Source organism: Fringilla coelebs (genome assembly GCF_963513975.1).
Source record: "Fringilla coelebs genome assembly, chromosome: 1".
NCBI lineage: Eukaryota > Metazoa > Chordata > Aves > Passeriformes > Fringillidae > Fringilla > Fringilla coelebs.
In genome coordinates, this window is record NC_140028.1 from 113,424,011 (window position 1) to 113,451,922 (window position 27,912).

At 38.9% G+C, this 27,912-nt stretch overlaps 1 protein-coding gene across 1 annotated transcript in view; it reads right to left on the minus strand.

The window, feature by feature from the left end:
• CMC1 (C-X9-C motif containing 1) overlaps positions 1 to 19,339 on the minus strand; it is a 42,336-nt gene extending 22,997 nt beyond the window's left edge. The window contains exons 1-2 of the mRNA XM_084222826.1: positions 19,219 to 19,339; positions 6,563 to 6,655 (exon numbers count right to left, since the gene is read on the minus strand). Of these exons, the coding sequence (XP_084078952.1) occupies positions 6,563 to 6,655; positions 19,219 to 19,243 (118 nt within the window). The 5' untranslated portion in view covers positions 19,244 to 19,339. The remainder of the gene's footprint in view (positions 1 to 6,562; positions 6,656 to 19,218) is intronic.
• Between the last annotated feature and the right edge of the window lie 8,573 nt (positions 19,340 to 27,912).

Consider the following 27,912-nt stretch of genomic DNA (forward strand, 5'->3'; position numbering starts at 1 on the left):
TTTTTGCTTTGGTCAATTAGAAGATCACTGTGTTCCCAGATACTCCTAGGAGATGTGAACTTGAAAAAAAAATGTAAGGACTACATTTTCACAATGATGCAAAGTGGATGAGTGAAGTTCAGCTGTACATGCTGATTTTAGTTTTAATTTGGTACAAGACAAGAACACTCATCAAAATTTTTAAGTAGACCTGTCATGTAACTGCCCTCTACTATCAATCTTAGCATCTTCTGATGTCAGAAATGTAGGTACCAACAGGTTAATCCTCCCTCAGCATTCAACAGGGGTTGGCAACAATTAGTAGAACTCAGTCTGCAATACCAGAGAAATAAGAAATATCAAGCAAATTTGCTAAGGATTTCACATATTTCATTATATGCATTTCTGATAGGAAAGTATATATAAAAAGAATGGGGTTTTTAAGAAGGAATATCTAAAGGTGTGCTTGGGCATTTAAATGTACAGCACCACATGTAGTTCAATCAGAAATTTCTTTGGATTTACGGACCTTGCTATGTCAGGTGTAAGGGTCATGGTCTAGAGCAGGTGGCCCCTAGGGGGACAGAGATAATGTCAGTGACAGGACTGTTGAGTAACTGCACATTATCAAAACTCCTGATGACACTGGTCATGCTCAACTGTAGAGAAGCCTGCAGTAGTGTTGCATCCCATCATCTTCACTAAGTATCAACATGAGCCCTGAGGAAGAGAGGGCTAATGGGAAATCTGGAGAATGGGAGGAGGATGGTTGCTTGGAAATGTCCTTTTCCAGCCACACTTTCCAAACCATTTTTAAAGCCCTGCCAAGTATTATGAGATTTTTTCAGCAATGTAACTCCAGTTGCTTTAATTACACAGCTCCTCCAGACAACAGAACCAACACAGCAGTGCTCTCCAGTGAAGGTCCTCAACTCAGTACAAGGAGAAATATCTTCCTTGTGTATCCTTCATTAAATTTTTTTAATTGATTAATATTTTTTTAAAAAACAGCAGAACAACTTGTCATCTTGATCAAATGGATGTCTCCCACAATATGCTTAAAATAAGAAATGGCTACCTTTACTTCACCACCTTTCTAACAGCAGAACCAGGCTGAGTTGAACTATCTGTCCCTGCAGTGACCCTGAAAATACTGTAGGTCTATTTCCTATTGAATCCTTCAATCATACAAAGGAGTCTCAGTTACAGAAGAAGTTACAGAAGTTACAGAAGTCTGCAGGTCCTCTTCATGACCTTAAGGGCCCAAATCCAGATGATGTGACAGTAACAGACAATAAAATTCAGAGGAAAGAAGTTCAGAACTTAAATCCCTTGTCAATGGAGAAAGTTGCTCTTTTCCCAGAAAAAAAAAAAATAAGTTGTGAGGTTTTGGAAGGTGGGCAGAAATGCTTTACAGTACAACAAATACATAAAACATCAACAATAAACTTAATACAGAATTAATTTCATGCCTGACTCTGTGACCCAGTCATTTCTTTTTGGGATCTCAATTCAATACAACTTATTCTGAGTCTAAACTCACAACACCTCAAAGTCAGTCAGTCCTTTCTATTTTCCAAGCCAAGTTACCCAAGATTAAATCAAATTAAGCTGACAACCCAAGTTTGTGTACTTCTGTTACCAAAAAAACCCCATCAAGTTCAGTTTCAGAATCTGTAACTTTGGACAGCATAGTAAGTGCTCTCAAGAAATTAGACAAACTTCTCTGTAGAAATGATCAAGAAACAACCACAGCTCTTGCAACTTTTTCCATGACTGTCTCTAGATTTAGAGCATGGAGCTGTCTCTAGTTTTAGGGCATGGACTCATGGAAAGCAAGCACAGCTTGGTGAAACTACAGGATGTGCTAAAGGTCACCACCATTCTGATGAAAAACACTAACTCCAGGTTCCTGAAATTTGCTATGAATTTGCTTTGAAGAAGCTTACTCATTTTTAAATTTTATAACTGGAAATTAAAGCAAAACAGGAAAACAGCTTGCTTAAGAAATTATTTCATAAAAGCAGTGAGGCAATGGCTAACAAATGATCCTTTTAGTTACTTAGGTTTGAAATGCAAGGACATGCTGATAGAGAAATACATAATTGAATATTGTTTCAGGCAAACTCATGCTATAGTTTGTAAAAATACAGTGAAACATTCCTGTATGACAATGTTTTTGGGGTTTTTGTCTGCTTGTTTTTTGACACTTTTGCCCACAATTTCACATACATACATACAATGCATGGATATGAACACAATAAAGCATATCTACATAATGGTCACAGAAAATTGACTAGTGTTTCCCAGAAAGCATGTGAACAGAATTACTACCCAAGTTGACGAAACTACTAATATATCCATTTTCACTGAAAAAAGTGCTTGAAAATCTTAAATCACACGAAAATCATTCTGAAACTGAGAGCTACAAAATTATTAAGAAACATGCAGAACACACAAGAACTTATACTGGAACAATCTGAAAAAAAAAAGTTGTAAGCAAATTTAAATAATCTAACTAAAATGAAATATGACCAGAGTGGACATACTTTCCATGGTTATTTCTTCTCTAATCCATTTTGGTAGGCTGACAACCAAGCACAGCAATGAACCAGCCTTTTAACTGTGCGCTAGGGAGCAGGGTCACTTCTTAAGTTAACAAGACCTTTTTTTTTTTTATTTATTTTTGTAACCTTTGGGGTTTCTTTTCCCTGGACGGCTCTGGAACACGTGCTGGACAGGCTGTCATTACTTGCATTATTAGCTCTGCTAAGCACACAGCTCTAGGTGGTATAGCTGCAGGCTAAGGTACCGGGCTGGCTACAGATGGACCCTGTGCTCATGCAGAGCACTATTGAATGTACAGGGGCTCCCCATAGGGACACATGTGAACCCAGCCTGATCAGGCCAATTGTAAGGGCCCATACTTGTGGAATAGCTTTATTTCCTACAGTACTGATGCATTTATCACAATTTCCTAAAGACAATAAGAAACAGGGGTCTACTAATAGGAGTTTCTGAAACATGAACTTAACATAAAGCAGAAAAATCCTACATTGAGAGCAAGTCAAATGAGTAACTCTGCCCTCAGCGTAAACAACTCCATTTCATGCATGTGTGTACACTCCACAGCACACAAACCAAGTCACAAGAGCTTTGATTACTTAATTACACAGCTTATGTTCATAGCTTATAATTGTTTACAGCATAAAAAGCATAGCCTCTTTACTCTGATTAACACCTATCCCTGTGTACTAACAAGACAAATTTATTCCAGGAATAATCTCACAATGGATTTATGAGATGGTAAATCTACTGATCACAAAACTGCTTAAGCTTCATTTCCCATGGTTTGGTCTCTCCCCTTCACCGAGATGAAAAGGTGTACAACAAAATAACTGAAGCTCTGCTACCACCTTTTTATTTTAATAGAGGTATTAATGTGGGGTTTTGCTCACCCATTTGACAAAAAAAAAATGTTTCAGTTTCTACTTCTAACTTTCACACAATTTGATCAAAGTTGGCTTACATGTGACAGAAGAATGATGGGGAGATGGATGTATCCACAAACCTTATTTTTCTGAAGATACAAAACTAAACTCTACACAGGAGAAAGAAGGAATAAATTTTAATTTTGCTTAACATAACAGAAAACCATAACATTTGGCTTGAAAATTTATGAAGGGGAAAAGATGGAGAAGCTGCGAGGTAATGGTCCACAGCTCGCAGCTCAAGAACCTCCAATATTGGCTGCTGCCACAGAAAATGAAGATGCTGAAACCAAAGTCCTCATGCTACACAAAGTTCAGAGGAGAAAAACACAGTCACACTGTGCCTTTGGTTAACCTCAAACAATATTATACAAATAGCAAGCTCTCAAAATACTTTTAACCAACATCTTTCAAATGGCCCACACTACTGCAATCGCTTTTCATCTTCATTTTTTTTCCCCAACAGGTACAGAATTCAAAGTAAAAATGATTAACTATTGTTCAAATTTTAAAAAAAGGTCTATTAAGCCCTTCTGGCAGCGCTAGAAGGCACCTATTACATGATGCCACTTTCCTTTGGGAGATATTACGGTAACACTACTGTTTAAAATTTTTTGGAGAACCTATAAAAGCAGCTGCTTAAAAATACACTGCTCCACTTTACCTAGACTTGACTCTAGTCATAGAGCACCCTAGTGATAAAACTCCAGAAACTTCCTTTGAAGTTTCTTAAATAATAGCAAAACACAAAAAGCCACATGCCATTGGGGAAACAATTCCTCTTCCTGCCATGGTAAAAGTCGCTGAAATAATTCAGGGAAAACAATATGGCAACAAACTAAAATGCACTCCCTTGTCAGTAACAGAAGACCCTGTGGAAGATTTGAAGAAACAAGTGTTAAAACAAGTTACATAGTGTGGGAGGTTTGCTATACAGTTGAGTTTGAAAGTACAGAAGTTTTTAACTTCTCACACCTTGTGGTATTTGCATTTCAATAATGAAATGCACAAAAAAAAATTTTTTTTTGTGAACCACTACAGGAAAGATGTACTGGAGAAGATTTATTCTGAACAGGAAGTAGCATCTTGAATAAAAAACAATGTATTATGGACAAACTGTGCAAATGTAGCTACTGATGGAGTGGCTGCCTTAACTGGAATAAGAAAGGGATTCCAGACTAAGGCTACAGAAAGAGCACTGCACACAAAACTCCTTCACTGCCTCACTCAGAGCTAAGCTATTGCAGCAAAGTAATGGAGCCAGGAGTGCACAGTGCGCTACAGGATGGCATCAATGTTATAACCTGACAAAAACGAGCCTTCAAACAGTGGCATCTTTACCAGACTTTGTAATGAGATGGGGAGGGGCCATGAAAATCCCTGGCAGCACAGAGAGGTTTGCTCTCTGGGTAACTTGTGGCAAAGTGCTTCAAAGAGGTGTCTTTTCTAAAAAAAATGTGTCAGGTTTGACAAGTGCTCCAAATCCACTGACCTTTTTGGTGATGACAAGTGGCTGTGAGCAGTTTGCTACCTAGCAGGAATTTCCAAAAACTAAGCACTCAATGTGTCTCTTTTAAGGTGAAGGTGTCATTTTAATAATGACTAAGAAAGTAACTCCTTTGCAAGAGAAACTTGCATTTTGGAGAAAGCATTTTGAAAACAGGTATTTGGATATGGTCACCTAATTATGTAATTTTTTATTTGGTTTTATTGTGAACAAAAAGGATAACAGAACTTTCTAACCTGTTAAAAATCTTCCCAAAGAGAGTTTTAGGGGGTTGAAAACACTGACATGCAACACTTTCTCCTAAGTTTGGAAGAAAAACTGATTGACATCAGGGGAGAAGATAATTTATTAGCTCTATTTCAAGCAAACCATTTGCAAAACCTGTGGATAGGACTGAAAAATGAGTATAGGTAAGTAAAATTTAGTAAGTGAAGCAACTATGTACTTCTTCCACGGGGATATATGCACCTCTGTAAGGTATCTTTTCTGGGCACCTATCCAGATCAAGTGTTGAAATACACTGACTTTAGAAACAGGTATTCAAATTCCTATATCACAGTGATAAATATTTTAAAAACTATGATGCATGTTCAGTAATACAGATCTCAATAAAAAGTACTGTTATTAACAGTAATCTTTTTTGATTGATAAATATTTAAGATATTTTAAAGAACTGTTTATTTCACCTTTATCTCCCCCTTTTTTAACTTCTATTTTTATGCTTTATAATTTATATAACATACAGTACAATTATAAATTTACATAATTTATAATTGAATATACCTATATTTGGATTGTGCAGTCAGAAAATTTTTACTGATGGGGTGCGTGAACAAAAGAAGTTTAAAGAGCTCAGATCTGGATGACCAGATGCAAATGTCCTTTACTGAAAGCTGACACTTGTACAGAATAATCCACTGGCTTTTCATCCATTCTTACATCCCTCTTAGAGCAGCATTCTTGGCTTACCTGTGTGTAAGCAGCTCTCAGCAGAGGGAGTGACACCACTTAAAAGAGTTATTGAAGAGTTATTAATTTAAAGAGTCCAGTACTCTTCACAAGAAAATGAAAACAGAAGTGCACTGCATCACCCTATTTCAACATCTGTCTAGTAACATATGTGCTTATGCATGATCCACGCACACATGGATCATTTCAATGCTGGGGCAAGGAAAGGATGCAGTAAGTTGGGAATATTTAAACAAGTTGGTTACAATGAGAGAAACCTTAACTGAAGGTTTGCATGAGGCAGTTGAATTTATTGAAGTATTAAATACTTCATACAGAAACACAGTAACTCTTGTGCTGCTCTGTCACCACCAGACTGAGATGTGAAAAAATTTTGTATTAATCATACTAAATTCTACAGCCCTTGAGAGCAAGTAATTTTGGAAAATAGTCCACATCACCAAGCAGCCAAAGCCAACACAGCAGATTTATATGCTTCAATACTGGTTTCACAGTGAGCTGATAAGATGGAGATCACACATATTAATTCTCTGACTACATGATTTCAAAAACAAGGATTATATTCAGGGCACAAAAGTGAGTACATCTGATCTCCTAATGAATATTTGACTCTTACCTTGCACCTTATCTGAACACAGCTCCTTGGCTCGATCCCTCATTATTTGTGGAATCAAAACATCTTTTTCTACATGTCTCAGCTTAGAATTCTCTGCAAGAGTGAAAAAAAAAGATAATTTTGAAAAAAATTTCTTATCTATACATAAGAAAAAGTACATCTAAAGAAATAACACAACATTGTTCATATAACATACAGGAGTATACCAAAACTGTCACAAACAGCAGCAGAAAGTACCATGAAAGGACCACGCAGACCAAAAGGGTGGAAAGTCCAGAATTTGCTCAGATACAAATATGAGCATTATCCTGAATACTTCTACTCTGTTTCATATGCACTGTGAACAAAAAATAAAGGAGCAAATTCTGGCAGCACATTTGAATTTCTGCCTTACTGAATTAAAAATCTGCATACAAACAGCACAGCAGTCAAATACGTTTATTTCTGGATGCTAATATTTTTCTGTGCCCATGATCTGTATATGCTCTTTCATTCACTGACACAAAGCTGAGAAAAACAGCACATACTAGAGCACAACCTAGAATTTGTATGGCTATGTGGAAGACTTCAGTTCTTCAGAAGAAAATGAAGTCTCTTCAATGGAGGATCTAGGAGCTTTTTCATTCAGAAATCCAACTTAAAAAGAAGAAGTGCTGCTGACTGATTTCTATACTTGAAAGTAAAGTTTTAGTTGCTTTCAGCTGTTTCTAGAATTCTCTTGAGTACAGCTAGTGATTTAGAATAAACAACACAGATCATTACAAAAAGAAATACTGCTTTTCCAAATCCACTTTCTTCAAAACAAAGGAATGAGAATTCATCAAGAATAGGTTTTTCTTTCTTGTTTTCTGAGTTTATAGCCCTTTAAAGGACATTTGTTCAGAACACTGCATAGTCCAATGCAGTTATCCCAAATATCTGGTTTTCATCTTCAAACACACTATGTATTCATCCTTCAAAGTTGATATCACATTTCAGAATAGCATCAGTTGGGGCGCTCACACTATGGAAATTCTACTGTCAGACAGTTATTCTGAGTGACAATCATTTCAATTTAAAATCGCTCATTAAAAAGGAGATGAAATTATGAAAAAGTGAAAGCGCAATCTATTGAAACTAAGGAAAGAATCAGGTTTTAAGTTACCAACACCTTTCAGACACTATTTTTCAGAGCATTTTTTGTTACGTCTCCATAAAAAATAACTGAAACCAACATTTGTCATTCTTAAATCATCATCGTTTAAAGTTTACTAATGCTAAGAGATTACATTATGAGATTACACAGTATTGTATGTGATTTTACTCGTGGAATCTGGCAACAACAGAGGATTACAACAAGTAACATACAGAATCTGAGCTAAAGACATTTCTCCTCAAAAATATCCTTCTTAGCATTACTACAGCAGGAAAAGACCCTCTATTCTGTACATACAACAGAAACACTAAAAACAAATAGCTCATGACTTTGATTTGCTTCTATGCTCTGATTTTCATATTAAAATACTACAAAGATATTATTTTACAGATAAAATTTTACAAATACCCTTCATTTTAGCTTTCTGCAGAGTATCAGTGTACCAAACACTTGGTACAGTACATAGGCTACAGACAAGACAAAGCTGTCAGAAAACTTCCAAGCATGTTTTGTAAACAGGACAAATCAGTTCAGCTGAATGACATGGCAGGAACTGGTACCCCCATGCTACGTGCCCCACTCATCCAGTCAAAGCAAGCTGGCACTGCAGCCTTCCGGCCCTCTCCCCATTCCTATGATGCTCTTTTCCCTCTGCCCACACAGACAGGCTCAGCAGCCCTGTAGTGAATGAAAGGGGAAGTTAATTTCCTTTAAAGGTAAATAAATTTCCTGTTAGGCAAATTTTCAACTAGGTAAATTCCCTGATCCTGTTCACTGTGTAACTTCAAAGCCATCCATATGATGGAATTCAGTGAGATGAAGACAAGAAGAAAGACTGAAGTATCATGAGTACCACTGGCTCACATTACAGCCCAAATTTCTGCACCCCCCACTTTCTTTTTCTAAACTCAACTTGGCTATACTGGCGCTTGGAGTACATAGAAACAAATGCAGATACAGTGAACCAAGTGGGTTGCCACCTGTCACCAAAAGGGAAGTTTTACCAGTGCCACATTGCCCTCACTCACCCCCATCACATCATCATTTTTATGCACCTAACCTCGCAGTGAGTGAGCAGGTCAAAACACAAAACTAACCCAAATACATGTAAAAAGGTGCTTCTCAGCTGATTTACACTTTGGAGTAATTAGATCTACCTATCTACTTCCCATAATTAGCATCATAGAATATCTTGAGTTGGAAGAGACCCACAAGAATCACCAAGTCCAACCCTTGGCTCTGCACAGGTTCAACTTTTACACCACAGCATACATGGGAACGTAGCAGAGAGAAGTCTTTAGGGTCTGGGAAGAGCAGCTGGGTTTCCCCTGCTGGCAAAGCTGGCTAGAAGCATCCACAATTTTCACAATGACAAAGCACAAGCCTCCAGTGAAAGGATCGGCTATCCCTCTACTGACAAAGAGGAGAAGTGGGTAGGAATGCAACTAAAGGCTTGAAAGGAAACAGGACACAGGGACATCTGGGAAAAAGCAAGCATGAAAAGAAAAAGAAACCCAAAAAGAGAAGACTTCCCTGATAGCCCAGAAGAGTCAAAAAAGATTGTCAGGTTTTCTCTTAGGTTAAACACCCAATCTTCTGTTTGATTATTCAAAAGAAAGAGGCGTAAGACTGATAGCAAGGAGTAGCTCTACTGGTGTTAACACCAGCACAACCAGAACCATGACAGAATTGTGCTCCAGGCAAATTCCTTCTTTTTAGTCCCATGTTGTCAAGTCTACAAATGCTGAAAATGCAGGAAGGAGAGGGCACATCAGGACACTGGGCAGCATCCAGTAGGAAGAAGGAGAAGAGAGCTACAACAGTAATTCAAAAGTAATTATACAACAGTACAAAGGAAACTACAGTAAAGACTATTTATAAACTCATCTACTGTTTTTAGAAGAATCTCTGTTGTGAAATATCAGTTTCAATGGGGTTTTTTTTAATTTTAAAAAATGCTTGCAATTACAGGATTTTGCTTTTGTATTTTTAATTAGAAAATATTTAGTACTTAAAAATGGTTGGACTTGATGGTGTTCAACCTAGCCTAAGTGACTGTATGAAAAGCCCAAGTAATTTTAATTATCTTGTACTGTCTAAGTTTCAGGCTCTGGGTACAACTACCTCTCCAAATAGCTCAAATGCAGACTTTCAGTTTAAGCAGTCTGCATTTACTTGCGAGTTTCTACTGGAACATCTTAAATATTCTTCCTTGATTCTAAACTATCCATTGCATTGCAATTACAGTGATTTTCCTTCAACAATCTTAAAACACTTTATTGAAGTCAGTATCCCTAGGATTTACACAAAATATTTAAGAAAAATAAGGTACAAATATTAAAAATAGCAGATACCAGCTAAAGCAAATGTGTTCACAAGCAAAGTACCTGCACTTCTGATACTGATGTACAAGCCCTTGCAAGATCACCATCAATTCAAGCTATTCATCTCTGCAGTAACATATATGACAACAACTTTCAAAGAAACCCCCCCCAAACCAAACAAAAACAAAACACCAAAAAAAAAAACCCCAAAAAAACCCCAAAACCAACCTCAGAAGCAAGACTTCATCAAAAAATAGGACACAACCATGATGTAAAACCATCAACTCCTTTTGCCTTTTATCAACTATATTACAGTTTCCAGAATAAGAACTTTTCCCCCCTTTCAAAAGTTCACTATTCTGCACTAAGAAAGGTGCTTCTTACTCTAATACCAGGTACTGTGGACTAATCCCTACAGAAGAATCTGCTTTTCAACAGTCTTATTCCTGTTTTATTTCATCATCAAAATATTATTCCCAGACAAGTAAGAAATAGATTTTCCTACAGTTTGCCTTCTGCATTTTAAAGCTGATACCTTTGATATCACCCACATCTTCCATGCACTTTTCCTGGTCTTCTGGGTAGGCTGTTTGAAGAGATCACAGCTTTTTGCCACAAAGTGAACCACCACATCATTCCAGACAAATGCTAGCAGCAGCTTTTCCTTCTCCCTCTGCCAGCTCAAACTTGGGCATTTTTGTTAGATCAATTTAATACTCTGATAGTTTACCCTTACCTTCTGATGAAATTTCCAAGTACCATCAAACATTACAAAGGACAGATGGGTGAACATAGCTAATCAAGTAAAGGTTACAAAATAAAGACTAAATACTACAACTACAAAAAACCAAGTATTTTGTAAAAACATACACAAAAGTTAGCCAGAATTAAAACCAAATGCTGGCTTCCAGGGGCTACAGCTAAGTCACTAGCTCCTTGAAAATGTAAGTCTACAGACAAGGAATCTGTGTGATAGAATTACTGAATGTTTCCTAATGACTGATCAGCAGATTCCAGAATGCTCCTCTTGGGGACAAGGAACAAATGAGAAGATAAAGAACTGTTAAAGAAGTTACAAGTGTGCAGGAAAAAAAAAAAAAGTCAAAAGGGGAGAAAGCTACAGAAAAGGGAATACCAAGAGAAATTGTTTTCCATAAAACCTCGGCCCAGTTCAAAGAATTAAAGAGAGAGATTACTTAACTGGGAGATATCCCTACTCACTAAATCATGAAGAAACATTTATGACTTGTTTTTTTTTAACAAAAAAAATCTGTGGGGTTTGGCAAATCTCAGTGCTCATGGTTCTCACTGCATACAATATGTAGGGCACAAGGCTACAGTTGTAATAATAGCCTTCTGTGGTTGATCAAAACCCTCAGCTGCAAGAGCTCTTTATTATCATGGAAGGCCAAGGACCACAGTTGGTCATCTTAATAGTTTTTGTAATTTTTCTAAAAATTACCAAACCCCAAGAAACTAATATACATTAAGAGTAACAAGAACATCCCAACCACTAGAACACATCAAACTCACTCTGTATGGAAGCTGGCAAAACAGATGACAAATACTTTGCTGACTTTCTAGCCTCTGACTAAAGGACCCAGAACGGCCTTGAGAACAACACGAGCACCTTACAGAGCTGTGCAGCAGGCAGCAGACCTTTAAAGGGGACAGGAAAATGAAATACAAAGCTGCTTTACAGTCCTAACAACAAAAGGGACTCTAGCAGCTTCTCAAATTAATTAGAACACTATTACAAGAAGAGGATACCAAGACAAAAGCCTTCCTAGAAGAGTGCCCTGAGAGAAGTGATGTCATCTCCCCACTTCATTCAACACAGCTAGTAACTGACTTGCTCACCCTTTACTCATCCTGCTGGTAGTTAACAGCTCTGCTCTCACCTCTTTCACGACATCAGGTAGCAGGGACACAGATTACTCAGGAAAGTTGAAATCTGCTCTACCCAGCTACTTAAAGAACCTCACACTTTCTCCATCCAAAGGGAACTGAGTCAAACAATTCCAGTACAGTCTTTGAAATGTGCATTTCTAGTTATACAACCTATAATTTGGATTTTCTTGATTTTTTATTTAGCCACGTTCAAAAAATGTTCAAAACAGTACTTTAAATGCTATTGCTCTTTCATTAAGAATCGCAGTATGTATGAAGAACAGAGAAAGCTTTAGTAACTTTACATCATTTTAGTTAGCAATTTTACTACCTCACGCTTTTCTTGAAATTCCAGTTCTATTAACTTTTAAACATCAGTTATGTACTTACTAGAAAAACTGCTGTAGAAAGTTCAGTCAAGGTTCATGAATCCAAGTTAAAATACAACACAATATAAATTTGAAAAGCAACCACTTTCATTATTTTGGGAGATTGAGAAATGGAGAGCCATAAATGGGATCTTCTTTTTTATTACACCTTAGTATTTTTTTTCCTACCAGTTGCGATCAAAGGTAAGCAGTTGTGAGTAGACAGATTTCTAAGATACTCTTACTTTTTAAGCTAAAAAATAAAACTCAAACAAGCATCAAGAAGAACTTCAACACTAGAAATAGCAGTTACTAAAGTGAAAAGGAAGAAAACCCAGGAGATGTATGCAGAATTACCATTCTTTAACCTACATCACATTTAAAGAAAATCTCCATTGCAAAGAAGCTGTGTTCCTGGAAGGGAAGGTCTTGTTTTAATCTATGACGAGTCTACTAAAACTTGAATTTAACAGCCATTCTGTCATTTCTTCCATATGCAGATCTATAGTTTACACAATACTTGAGATGGTCTGGAGAATGAATAACAAGTTTATAACTAAGTTGCAAAATTACATTAATTTAGAGGATTCAGTTATTCTTCATGTCACTTGGTAAAAATTGTTTCTGTCAGGTAAATACTCCATTTCATTACAAAGTTTTGTTTTAGAACACTTGCCTGTGAGATAATTATAAAAATACACTGGAAATGTAAACTTTTCTAAATAACAGAAGGAGCAGCAGAGTGCCCACTGCCTGCTTATCGGCAAACATTCCTTTCATCAATCAGACTATTGGTACTAGACATTAAATTTTTTTTTACAAAAAAAATAATCAGATCTATTTTAGTGCACCTATAACAGTGTTTCAAGTAAGCAAATATGATTAGAGCTTAGTACTCCTCCAGGAAAAGAATGCATTCAACTTAAAATTTTCATCTCCATTATTCTGCCTAGCGTATTCACCTTGTATTAACTAATAATTACCATTCTTAGGTTAATTCATGTGAATAATTTATGCATATGTGCATCATAAAAACTTCTCCAACAAGTCTGTATCATTGAATCAGACTGCATCAACTGCTCAAAACCTCTGTTTGAAAACACTAAGTCACACAGGGGAACAAATTCATTTAGAGATAGACCCACTGAAGTCATGGGAGAAAAAAACAACTTATCTTTCCAAAATCTTAGGATCTTTTCCTACAATTGTATTTGATGTATCAATTAATACTTTACGTATCCAATGCTGTAGCCTTTGGGAGGGCTCCTGTTCCTTTACCAACAAGGAATTCGTGGGGTCAAAGCTACAGAATAATTTTAGCATCCGGCTTTGTAAACTTCAGTCCTATAAAACCCCTGCAGAACCCCGTTAAAGGTTTTTATCAAAGACATTGATAAAGAGAAAGAATTTTATCAAAGACATTCAGTGTGAACTGATGGATGATGGACTAGGACCAAACAAACACATCTATACATATGTGAAATGCTACAGAGTTTGGTAATTTCATTTGCACATCAGTGTTTGCACACAAACTAGAGCCTTAAGCAGCGAGCTTCTACAGAGGTTTTAAAGTATAGAAGGACAATTTGAAATGATAGAAGTGTTATAATCCAAGTGAAACTAGATCTGTGATACCCTGAAACTCTAATTTAAAAGCAAAAGAAACTTATCAATGCAGCTTTTCTACGCCGTATCCTTTTTTATTCTTCTTTAAATGTATATGAATAAATTTATTTGTATTTAAAAAGTTCCAGATTTTGAGATCTTTCTAATACTGAGAACATTTGAAATTAAGATGGAGTACAGGGATGACAACACCAGGGAAAATTTCCAAAGCTTTAACTTCTCACCATTCTATCATCACCTCAAAGTCAATTTTCACCTTTTTCACTGGCTGAATCTGTTATCTTACATTTTGCTTTCGGGCTCATGTTCCTGCAATATGGCAGTACTGGATTACGAGAATGCTGTTTGCTAAAAGTGAACAATGGCTGCATTACAGCAAGTCTGTAATGCCTAGAAAGAAAAGGGAAAGCAGACCTGACAAAGCACACTTTCTTGTTAATTACATGCAGATTGCAAATGCTCATACATCTAGTGAGTAATAACTAAAGCCAAGCCGACACAAGGAGATATTTTTACACTGCTGATCACACAGCAAATCCAGTTACAGGGCCTGAAAATTAATTACAGATTAGGACTTAATATTTACTACTGGAAATAATGCAGCTTCATTAATACGTAGCCTGCACCATTGTTCAAGTATGACAGACTTGCCAGTTAGGAAAACTTAAGTTGTGAGCTACCTATAAAGGGAATACCTCAGCCCACCTCAAATTGCATCTGAAAACAGGTAAGAATTCCAGCAAAATGCAGAAAACACAACTAGGGCTATGGACTCACCAAGGATTAAACTAGCAGAGCCAGCCCTAATTCCACTATTGTAAAGCTTCTGAGTGCTTCACTTGGTAACTGATGAAAAATCCTCAACACAACTTTCTGTCACTTAAAACACCATGCAGCAGGATTTCAGCAACCAAATACACATTCCAGGGGTTTTTCTGAGATGCTAAAATATACTAATAGCACAGGCACAATTCAAATCCTACATATCGGATAGGGTGGCAAACTTTTAAAAAAGTCATGCCCACGCATTTGAGCACCTCTTGTCTGAAATCAGTCCCAAGTGTAAAATCCCTATTTCTTCTATGCCCTTTCTAACTAACAGTGAATGGTGTCCAAGAAATTATTGCTTACTTCCAGTTGGAGTAAGAAACAGAGAAAGGTCCTGAAAAAACACAAACTATCTGAATCGTATAAACCAAACGGATCACATAAAACAGAGCTAAGCAATGACATAAGAAACTGTGTGATAACTTGCACCAGAAACAAGAGAAGAGTAAGAGGTAAATCTGACATAGAAAGAGCAAAGTACCCAATATGGACGAGGAAGGGATACAGGAAAATCTAACAACCAACAAACCCCCCAATTATTACCTGAGGAGATGTTAACCACCTAAGATTTGCCACCATGCTCAATACTATTAATCAGCTGCTCCAGCACTACATAATTTTCAGAAGCGTGTGACAAGGTGTAATGAAAAGCAATGTAAATCACAAATAAAAGTTTCATTATAGAAACAAATCTGCTCAAACTCCTTGAGAGCTTGAATATTTAACTCTTTAGCCACTCCTTTCAAGAAAAAATTTACACCTTTCATTCCAGATAAAGAACATCACACACAAATGAAGAGCAAGGCTTACAAATAACAGGACCGAATACCATTCTTCCTGCATTTTAAAAAAAAATTCTTTAACTGGAAGTAAGGATTAAGAAACAAATGAAAAACCATGCCTACCTTTGACTTCTGTACCTCTGTAGTAAATGAACAATCAGTACATAAAATATAAATGAATGAACATCTTGGAAACTAACATCAGGGATATGATTAAAACACACCAGTGTTCTCAAGTTTCAGAGCATGAGGTGACAAGGCTAAAAGCCTTTCAGTTACATTAACACAAGGATTGCAGATGTTATTCTGGTAACTTATGTTATTAGTCACAAAACTTATCTAAAAGAAGTTTAATTAAAAGTTGAAAAAGAACAGCTGAAAAACAACTTTTCCTTTTACTTCTATATTTTTTCCCTTTAAATTCAACATTGCTTTATCACCCATTATTTTATCCTTTCTATCTTTTTAAGCTATAATTTCATTCTTTTCTAGTCTTACTGCCCTTGCCACTTTGAAACAAGTCCCATCCATTCTGCAAGCCAAATTTTCTCCATTCACTGATAAAACTGCTGTTGTATTTAACAACCTACACTTCCACCTGACATGAAGAAACAGACATGTTAAGGAGCTTAGGAAAAATATCAAAACAGTCTTCAGACCCTCTGTTTTTAAGCCCTATGTCAAGGATAGGTATCAAAATCTGTATTGTCTATCTCAGCTATCATCCATGACTCCACTTTATGCATCGGTGAATGTTCAACTAGGGATCCAAACATCACCACCTGAAAATGACAGCTATAACTGAGTGCACAGTAAAAATAAAATTAACTTTCTCATAACCTATGGCCTCTACCACTAAAAACTGCACCCTACATAGCTTTGGAAGTGCTGCATACAAAAATCAAATTCAATGCTGGGCTGCAGCACACTGATTTTGGGGAAGGATAAAACAAAATAGTGCAACATTTTCCTAAACTGGGAGAAGCTGTTGACTCCCTCAAAGGCAGAGAGACCCTCCAGGAAGACCTAGACAAATGAAGGGCTGAACAGTCACCAACCACATGAAGTTTAACACAGTTTAACACCTGGGATGGAGAAATTCTGGATGTACAGACAGACTGGGCGAAAAGCATCTGTAGAGCAGCACTGCAGAAAGGGACCTGGGGGTCCTGGCAAGTTGAATGACAGTCAGCAATGCCCTGGCAGCCAGGAGGGCCAACCCTGTCCTGGGGAGCATCAGGGACAGCATCACCAGCCAGGCAGGGGAGGGAATTGTCCCACTCTGCTCTGAGCTGGGGCTGCCTCACCTCGAGTCCTGTGTGTTTTGGGTTCCACAATACAAAAAGAATACAGAACTTTAGGAGAGCATCAAAAGGAGCATAAATTTGGTGAGGGGTCTAGAGGAGAGGAAGGGCCTACAGCCACTCAAGGAGCAGTTGAGGTCACTTGTTTGTTCAGCCTGGAGACTGAAGGGAGACCTCATTGCAGTCTATAACTTTCTCACAAGGGGAAAAGCAAAAGCTTTAAACTGAGTTATGGGAGGTTTTTTTAAGCTGGATATTAGGAAAAGATTTTTCACCCAGATGGTGGCTGGGCACTAGAACAGGCTCCCCAAGGAAGTTCCCGCCACACCAAGCCCGACAGAGTTCAAGAAGCGTTTGGACAACACTCTGAAGCACACGGTCTGATTCTTGGGGAAGTCTTGGGGAAGTCAGGGCCAGGAATTGGACTTGAGGATCCTTGTGGGTCTATTCCAGCTCAGGATTATCAGTGATTTTATGAACATAAAATCTTGTGAACATGTTTACTAACAATTTATTTATTGGATATAATTACCTAATGACACAACCACAGTTTCTTCCCAAACTATGGCTATCAAAAAACTCTTCCCATACAATTATGTTCTTATATCAAAAAATTCTTTCCATAACAATTATGTTGTTATATCACAACATAATTCACAGGCTCTACAATCTGAGCTTCAGAGGACTCCTTGATATTCACTCCCTATTGCCTTTCAAAGCCATGAGAATACTTGTGTCTTTTGTGACCATAAAATGAAGTATCAGTCATGGTAACAATTTACAGAACTGTGATCCTCCCTCTTTTTTTCTCATATGTGAGCCAAGAAGCAGTTAACAACGATGACATTAAAACCTACTGCACCAGGGTATTTGGGTTAACACCTTGCTAATACAAACAGGGCAGCTCACACCTCTTGCAGCAATTGTTCCAGTTTCTCTCCTACCTCACTTAGACATCTCCGCGTTTAGTTCATTCTGAGGTTTTCAACAGAGCTGTATAAGCCAGAAACTGATGGGGAGAGGGGGGAGGGAAGCAAAAGATAGTGGATAACAAGGTAGCAGATTTAGAGAGGTGTCAGTAAGCAATGTCACTGCTCAGGAGATGAATCTCAGTATTGGTGCCACACAGCAGGTACCCAAAGTATACCCTTAGCAGTCCTACCACAGCTAACATACGACCACAGTAAGGTATGAGAACAGATACTGTCATTACATACATAAATATGGAAGCAGAATGCTGATGACTTCAGTGTTTGGTGCCATGCCTTTTGTTCTCACTGAAATCACAACAGGTTGAATCACTGGGATTACCTCAGTTGGTTACAGCATGCTGCTAGTAACACCAAGGTTGTGGGTTTGATCCTATTATGTACCACTTACTTAAGAGTCAAACTCGATGATGCTTGTGGGTCCCTTACAACTCAGCCTATTCTATGAATCTGTGAATTAACTAATGTAATAACTAGGCTTTTTCCAAAGGACAACTAGGAAGTGAAATTACATCCACCACTTGAAATGCCATGGTAAGTTTTATAACGTTTTCTTAATTGAGTAATGGATCAATGCGTAGAGGATACAATCGATAAACCCAGAACTTGACTACTCGATGAACGCCTTGCTTACAAGGCCTGGAGACCCAGGTCCAAGACAGGTTTCCATCGGAAACTGAGAGCCTGGCCTTCACCAACAACCTTCAGCTTTTGGAGAAGCAGACACAGGCAGCAGGGACCGAGGTGCACAGCCATGACCACTGCAGGTCACCACCATCTACAGGAGACTCAACACCTTGCATTAGCTGAAGGGAATTGCCTTTTAAGACGCCAAGCTGAAGACACCTGACTCGGGAACTCTGGGCACAGTGAGTGAACACTACGCGGGTATAAAGGCCACGGGCGTACATTCACTCCTGTGGACACGTGTCTATAGCCATTCGGACAAGACCTCGGTAGCACGAAGCCGAGGACAACATAATCTTGGTGATTTGCGTTTACGTTTGTTACGCAGCCAGAGAGGCTACAGCAGGCCCCCGCGGGCGCCTGGACGCCCCGGAGCTGCCTTCGCCCCGCCGCTGGAGGTCACGGCGGCGGCAGCAGAGCGGCAAGGAGGGAAGCAGGGAGGTGGCGCCGGGAGCCCGCTGAGGCTCGAGGTGGAGCCCCCCAGGGTGGCCCTTCCCAGCACCCACCGGCGGTGCGCCGCAACCCACGCCACCGCCCTCGCCGGTGGGTGAGAAGGGCCAGCGGAAAGCGACGGGGGTTTCCCACAGGAAGCCTTGGCGAGGCGAGCAGCGGTGGGGGAGAGGAGGGCGGGGGTGAAGTGAGTATGTCTGGAGGAAGCTCCGCCGCCCCGCCGTCCTCCCCTCTTCCCTCCCTCTTTCCCGCCCGCCCGTCGGCCGCCCCTACCTGCGGCGGCGGGGGCAGGCTCCATCTGCGGCCCCACGCAGCGGCGGCAGCTGCGCACAGCGTGCGCGCACTTCCACTTCCCCGGCCCTGCAGCGCAGGCGCGGCACAGCCCGGCCGCTCCGGCCGCTCCTCCCCGCGTCGGGCGGAGCCCCGGGGCGGGGGCGCTGAGGGCGAAGGTGCCGTGCGTGTGGGCGGGTGAGCACGGCGGCGGCCCTGAGGCGGCCCTGCGGCGGCCCTGCGGCACCGTGACCGGGCCGCCGCCGCGACTGAGCCGCCACCGCGGTGATTTCCTGACCGTGGGTGGGCTCATACGCTGTGAATCACCGAGGGATCACAAAATCACAGAATGGGTCAGGTTGAAACGGGGCCGCAGTGGGTCATCTGGTCCAACCTACCTGCGCAAACAGGGTTGTCCTGGAGGATTGTCCACATCGTTCTGGAGTATCTCTGGTGAGGGACACTCCACACCGTCTCTGGGCAAGCCGTTCCAGTGCGTGGTCACCTACACAGTAAAATTCTTTCTCATGTTCAGGTCGAGCTCACTGTGCACCAGATTCTGCTTATTGTCTCTAGTCCTATTCTTTGGCACCACCGAGCAGAGCCCGGCTCCATCCTCTTGGCGCCCCCACTTTAGGTATTTATATACATTGATAAGGTCCCCTGTCAGATGTTTCTTCTCGAGACTGAACAGGCCCAGCTCCTTCAGCCTTTCCTCATAAGAGATGCTCCAGTGCCCCACTCATCCTCATTGCCCTCTGCTGGATCCACTGCAGCAGCTCCATGTCTCTCTTGTACTGAGGAGCCCAAAACAGGGCTCCTGACAGACCTGGGTGCTGAGCACCAGGTTCCCGGGGAACCTCAGGGAAGCTTGTGTGTGTGTCTGCATGTGTGCAGCCTCTGACAGGGACCGGTGTCACATCCTCCAGCCCTTGGGGTGCCTGAGCCTTCCACAGCAAGGAGTTGAAGTGGCAAATGAGAATTTCATTGGTGGCTGTTTTCATCAATGATTTGGTTTCAGATCATAAAAAGGGGCTTGCCAGTCATTGGACATGAGGTCCCTTCTCATGCCTCAGTGTCACTGGGACCACGTTCCCGTGGTCCCAGTGACAGAGCGGTTGACAGTGCGGTTGACAGAGGAATCAGGAAATCTAGTGTTCCACCTCCAACTCTAATTAGTTAGGAGTCTGCAATGTATTTGAAATATTTGGTCAATAATTGACCAACCTTTAGTTGCATGAGGCAAGAATAAGCACTTTGGGACACAAAACATGGAGTACAAAAATTAATTTAAAAAGTGATAAATTTCCATAAATTGTCATACACTTAAAAAACCAAGAACATGATTCCTGAGAAATTAAGAGAAATGAGAAGTAAGGAGACATATCCGAAACTCAGGACTTGATTTAACAAATACAAGCCAGAATTTTCAGAAAGCCTACCCTCTTTTCCTATCTTTACCATTTTAAACTGACAAGTCATGTGAAAAACCAGTCTTTTTATGCAGTAGCCTCTTACAAGAGGCTGCAAAAATTCTTCCAAATATAGCATTTCCTCTATTACCTGGCATTGTTACTTTCTGTTCAGTGGAAAGGTGAGTTTTAAACATTACATTCTCAGGGAAGTGAGAAACCCAGGAGCCTTCCCCAAACTTCCAGGTTGAATGCCTCTGGCAGATAATAAGCAGTCTAGAAAATTCAGTAGGAGGGATTTAGATGATGCCATGTTATTTATTATTAAAATGATTTTCCATCAAAGTTTCAAGTTTTACCCCAGATTGACAATATTTTCCCCATTTGAAAATTTAGTCTCTTTATTAGGAAATATATTGTTTCAACTTGAAGCCACACTAAGAGCCAAGTTCTTCGTGTTGATACATTCACAGAAATTAGTAGAGCGTGATGTAGGCAAAATCTTCCACATGAATGCTTTTGGCCTTACTGATCTAGAGCATTTCTGCTTTATACCATTAAGTGCCTTTTTGCTTTTCTTTTTTTAACCACAAGCTTGATCTCATTCCTTAGAGTAAACTATGAATATTACAATTGTTTTCTCTAACTTTAAACTATACGTCTTCAGTTAATGTTTATAAAGTGTTTTGAGAATTTTAATTGAAAAAAGCAATGCAAATGCAACATGTCAAGTTATTCGTATTTGTTTTATTAAGGGATTTTGGCTATGCCACTTCTGCAATGAATATAAGAGAGTGTTAAAAAAAAAGATACCAGCCAATCTACAAAGAGTTCTTACATAATCTGCAAAGAGAAAATACAAGAAAACACATGATACAAAGAGGAGCTTTCAGCATGAGAGCCAAAAAAGGGGAATGTATGCTTTCAAAGTAAGTTGAGTCTTTTAAAAAAAGGCATTATTTAAGTTTGTAATTTTTGCTGCTCTTAAACTCTTGGGTACTGATATTTTATATATGCCCTGCAAAATTAGAACTCTGAAGGTTTCTTTTACTGATGAAGATCTCTGAACTTACATGTCAGCTCCGTGTGTTTGTTAATTTGACCAGTTTCAGGCCAGAACTTTGCTGCTTCTTTCATGGAAACAGTACCTGCAAAAATAAATGTCCAATAGCTTTGTAGCTTGGAGAAGTTGTCCTCTGCTGCTGCTGCTTCTTCCAGTAGCAGGTCTGGAAAGCAGAAACAGGACTTTCTGGAGTTTTATTTCCAAGTCTGAGAGACAAGAATGATGAATGCTGAGAAGCGCAAAAGGTACTAAGACACAACTTGAGAAAATAAGAACAAAGGAAAAAAAGTTGATAGAAAAACTTTGTTTTGGAGATTTGTGGGTCAGAAATAGTTTTTGAGGGAGGGCATATGCAGCTGTGAGTCTGATAACAATCTCATGCTATTTGAGGCTAGTAGAAATTATCAGACATGAGAAAGTACAGAGAAAGTGTTATCTTAACAGATAAGCAAATGAGGCTGACATGCAGAGCTGGAATGCCATAAGACAGTAAGGTAGCAACTGTCCACAAAGGGCTTTAAATTAGGAGTAATATCTTGTGTCTGACTTGGGAGCTAGTGCAATGATACCAGATTGTGGCACAATGGCTGACTTAATGACACAGGATAATTATGTTCTTAAGCAGCTTGAATGAACAGAAGCAGAACAGTTTTTACCACTAGAAAAGAGAAAGTTACTGTGTGAGAGATGTGAAATGTTAAGTGCCACATCAAGAATTTTAGTAGCACAGATAAAAAAGCAAAACTTTGTAGATACATGATCTTCATGCTTTTATATACAGTCTTGATGTTAATAAGATCATTGACTTATATATAGAAAAGAATTGCTTCCTTCATTAATGTGGAAGTGCCTGTGAAAATGAGCTCCATCCTATAGGGGCATCCAAGGGTATAAAGGGATAGCTTAATTAAAAAAAAAAAAAAAAAAGTGCAAAGTGGGTCTTCCTTAAACATGAGGTCTAACTTGTATCTTATCCCAGGAGAGAGTTTTGAAATGACATCTGGAGTATGCAATTTGTGTTTAGTCAGATCTTTTTTAATATGAATCTTGCACAACTTGGGCAGCCTTGTGAAGTTGTGCTGAAATGTGTGGGGCATTTGCCATGTAGCACTTTGATACAAGTTCGTACCGTATGCTTCATTTAACTGAGGCACTTGTCTGGTAAACTTGCTTAATTGGGACATCTCCTGGGGCACTGGTGTAAGACCAGTACTACTAAATACACACAATTGCTACTTTACAGGGCCCTAACAGAACAATGGCTACTGCATAGTGCCCCTGGTTATTCGGTGCTGCTTATATCATCTCACTGTCACCGTTTCTTGGAATTTGTCTATACAAAGAAAATACTCCCTGCAATTGATTCCCTGAGGATAAAATACTGGGTGAAGTATTGGAAATAGACTGAAGATGGTGGTCACAATTTCTGCACTGATTGTTACAGTGGGGAAGATGTTTTATAAACCCTATATAGTCAGAAGTAGTGGTGTTGGGTTACAGTAATTTCTGTGTTTCTAAGATTCATATTGTTATTTGATTAGCTAATCGCCCATTTTCCAAAGTGTGAACATATTTTCACACTTTAACCAAGACAGTGTTAACAAAGAAACTATAGATAGCAATAGAGATTAATTATCTGTCCCATGAGTCTCCACAACTTGTTTTTACCAGATAAAGAGAGCCTATCTGTCTGCACACAGGTGTGATTTTTTTTTTAAACAATAGCCTTAGTCAAATGAGTTCAAAGGCTTATTTTCAAGTGGCACCTCTTAGACACGTTTGTTCGCTGTTGAGGTTTTTGATCTTGTTTCATGAAATACAACTACCAGTAAAGGGTTGTGATTCTTTGCTAAACTTACCCATGTGAAATTCATTCATAGGTGTGAGATGTGGGGGAGCTTTAAATGAGAATATTTAGAATCAAAGAAGTGTTTCCTTCTTTTCTGGAGGGAAAGTACTCTCACTGAAGTCACTGCAAAGTTGTTGAGGGCTTTATTTGCAATTGTCATCTGAGATTTTCACTGACTTAAGACATCTTCCAGAAGAGGGAAAAACACAGAGGAATTCTAGTGTCTTTCTGTTGGACAAGTTGCAGCATTTTGTATTTATTGCCCCACAGATTTAAATCCATCCATATGTCTATTTAAGGATAGGACGTCTTTACAGCAGAATCTGTTACTGTAGGAAGAAGCATTAAGCATATTGAACTATTTCTGCCCTGTCTTATGTGTCTTTAATTTTGCCTGTTCTGGCTGTTAGTGGATGTGTGTGTGTTACATACCTCTGAACCTGCAGCCTGTCAAGCCTCACTTAAGTGACGTGAGACTTCTGGAGTATTTTCACAGTGCAGGCACTGGCACTGCATTGCCTTGGCCTCTGTCTTGCTCTCAAAGAATAGCTGGCTTGTTGCTTGGTGGCAAGCTCTGTGGTGGTAGTGCCTATCTCGAGTCCTGTGGACTGTTTCTTACCACTTCACCAAGAATGAAATATTTCCCTTCATGGGCCCGACCTTTCCACTCAAGTTTCAGGACAGTTGGGACCATCTAATCAGGGTGACTACCAAAACTTGCTGTCTCTAGCAAGATGTCACTGAGGTTGTATATAGGAAGCTGGCCATCTGCTAAAGAAGAAAAATTGCATCAAATAATAATTCTTTTTACTAGTCACTACTAGATCTGATTGACAGAGTGAAAAACAGTTCCATTTCTTTTCTGAAGTCTGCTCACAAGAGCACTCTCTTTCACTGGCTTTTGTTTGCTAAAAAATTCCTCTTTTATATCAACAGATTCAGATGTGTCTGAATCTGTAAACTCTATAACAGGTGTAGATCACTTGACTGTCATTAAGATTTTTAGGTATTATTGGTTCAGTAGTGTAAGAGGAAGGGAAGGTCTGCCACCAAAACAAAGCAGACTGTAAATTTTCATCCTTTTATTTACCTTGCTTACAAGAAGAGTTACTTTTCAGGCTGTGGTCAGAATGCTTTTCTGTCTGAATAAATTCACAACAACTATAGGGTGACTCTCACTTGTATTGCAAGTTTTGTTTAGAAATTTATTTGAGTCATTGCTAGAGCTTAGAGTTTTCATTTTCCCTCCTTACAGGTCTGTATCTAGTCATAAATTTTATTTCTGTTCATGAAGCTCTTTGAAAAGCTGCTTAGCCATTCTCTTGCTTTTACCCTTTCCCATTTTTTTATGTGCCACACAGAGAAGGGCTAATCCTGGAAGATAAATGTTAAAAAATGAATGGTTTGGTGTTCAATGTGGCTTCTAGGCCACAGTAACTACTGTGTGGTGCAGTCCTCTAGGTATATAAGCTGGCATGAGAACCCCCTTGCTGTCCTTGCATCAGTACTAGTATGGATATTTCCTAATCACTCCTTGGTATGGTTTTAGTTTGTTTGGTTTTTTTGTGCCACAGCAGAGAACACCTCTATGGAGGCAAGCTCTGAAATTCCAAGGTACTTTCCAATCCATTCTTTAATGCAGTTAGAGGTTACAGCTCCACCCTTGGTGTCAGGAGTTGTATTGCAAGTACAGAAGAAGAAAGAGTAAGCTTTTAATAAGTGAAATGCACTACATGGTCCTGTCTGAGTGCTAGTCTTGTTTGTACATACTCATTTTGTTTAGTAAATCCCTGCTTAGAGATACAAATCCTCTTAACTGCTGTTTGTTTCTTTAGTTCTGGAAATGTTTGTTTCTCATAGGGCACACTGCCCTGTAGTGTAGGATCACCATTCTGCCTTGAGGTACAACTGCAGTAGTTGCTTCCTTCCTCTCTAAACCACAAGGAACCTTAGAGATAGGAAAAAAAAAACATCAGAAAGAGCTTAAGCAGTTTGCCTGACACTGTGGAGGAATGTTAGTGATAGACTAGAGATCTGAAGATCAAGCTCTTCAATTTATAGTCCATTCAGATTACTTGAGATTGTACCACTACTCATAATTCAGGAAATTAAGCCTAAGTACAATCCATACTTCTACATTTGGATTGTCATCATTGGAAATTATAAGATTCGAGTCATCAGGACAGAAGAAAAAGGTGATGAAACAAAAGCTACTCATCAATGGATGTAGAGATGAATGCTGAAATGAAAGAGAAAGAATGTCATTGCCAAATGTGATCCTGATGCCATCTCAAAAATCTTTTCTGTCAGCAGATGGCCTCTTTCTGCATGCACCTAGCTCTCAGTATTTAACTTACAGTAAATCCTTACACCTATCCAACTGGATTCACAGTGTTATATAATTATCTATGATGTTATATTTGCATGCCTACTTAGTTTATATTGTTGAGAAGTCTTTGGTTGGTTGTCTTTTTCTCCATGAAATAAAAAGTACAATCTAAGCCACCGAGATTTTACCTTAACATTTACATTTGAATATCTATCCTGCATTTGTTTCTAATTCAAACTCATCACTTAAAGTCTGATAAACAGAATGTGAGTAGAGGAAGATGCTTTTCTACCCCAACAGATATGGTCAGAACATGTTTTTTGTAAAATCTTTTCCCTCTTCTTTAGTTTTTAGGTGCATAAGAGTGATGCAACAATAATAACTCTGAACACTTAGCTTCTCTATATTTACCAGTCTGGAAAATTCAATGTGACTTTAAGTTTAACACTACTCTACTAAGGAACCTCAGCTGACCAGCACTGATTCTGAGGTTTTAATTACTGAGGTATGGATGTTGTCAAGAGGAAGAATTGGCAGTCATATAACTCCATAACCTGAAATTCAGTAAGGGAAAAAAGTCTTACATGCTTCTTTGTAAGGCATCTATTGCTTTGAAAATCAACTCTTAGTTCCTAGTATCTTACCTATGTTGCACAGTTAAGCATTTGCCTGTTTGTGAGTACAGGAGACTTGTTGGTGAAGGCAGTGAAATTATAATGTCCCATATTTTTGAGCTGAGAGATAAATTCTCGTTGTACCTGCAAACAAATGTTATTTCTATCCTCATACCCCTTTCTCATCTTTTTGTGTTGCTGTGTGTGGTTTTATAGCTGCTGTACTTTCACCTACTGGCATTCATTTCAGTGTTAAGTGAGCGCTGAGTGCAGGGGAGGTCTGATTTGAAAACTCAGTTCTCAACATGTATTTCTCTGCAATCTGATTCTGGTGTGTACCAAGTTCCCTGCCTGGGATATGTGCATCCCTAAGTAATACAAGCTTTGGGTGACTCCAGTTCTGATGGCTAGTTGGTGGGGGTCCAGCTGATGTGTCAAACCATGGTGTTGTCTAAAGAATAATGAAATATGTTTTGGACTAATTAATGTGACATGTTGTAATACACAGAATCCAGATGAAAGCTCGAGGGATTTATCCCATTGATTCCAGTTGCATTTAGGAGGTCATAAGAGCCTGACAACTTCCACATTCAAATTCTTTGCTGCAAAGCATTTGATTAACCATGTCCTTTGCTTTACTACCAATGTTCAACCTTTATTCACAACTGAAAATTATATGAGGACATGTATGTCCTCATGTATTGTAATGTAATTGAAGCTTGAGACAGAAATGGATACTCAAGAGAAACCCTTGGCAAAATTAGTAAAACAAATCTTTTAAGATCTTGGAAGTGCTGGACAGTTCTGAAGCTTCAGTGACAATGGTAACTATGTTAATTTAGGGCAAACTGAAACTGGGAATTGAATACAGAGTCTATGATTTAGGATTTCATAGTTCTCTCTTTGCTCTCCAATTAAATAGGTAGCTAAGGTGTATCCTATATTTCTCAATTTTTCCTAAGATGCAATGTTGGGTGATGGATTTACTATTTTTATTATTTACTATTTATTCAGCATTAGTCTGATCATTGTGCATTATTAGCATAAGTATGAGTGATTTGTCTGGTTTTTCAGGCGTTGTTAGCCTATCTGTTCCAAATATCTTGCAGTATAAACAATTGAAATGGCCTAACAAGCAGAATTGAATAAGGGCAAAAACAGCAAGAAGACATTACAAATGTCATATTTAGCATGAAAACATCTACTGCGTATCTGTAACCATTATACATTGGTAATATATGTGAAATGTAGTAAAAGTTTCATATGTACAGATATTAATTCTCTTTCTGATTTATTGTACAGAATTAGAAAGGAGCATAGCATCAGACATGACTGAATGGGGATGTGTCAAAAGAAAGTGTAACTTTAATATTTAGCTTTCTGTCATGTTTTTACATAACTGGGACTAAGTGTTAATCAATGCAGAAAAG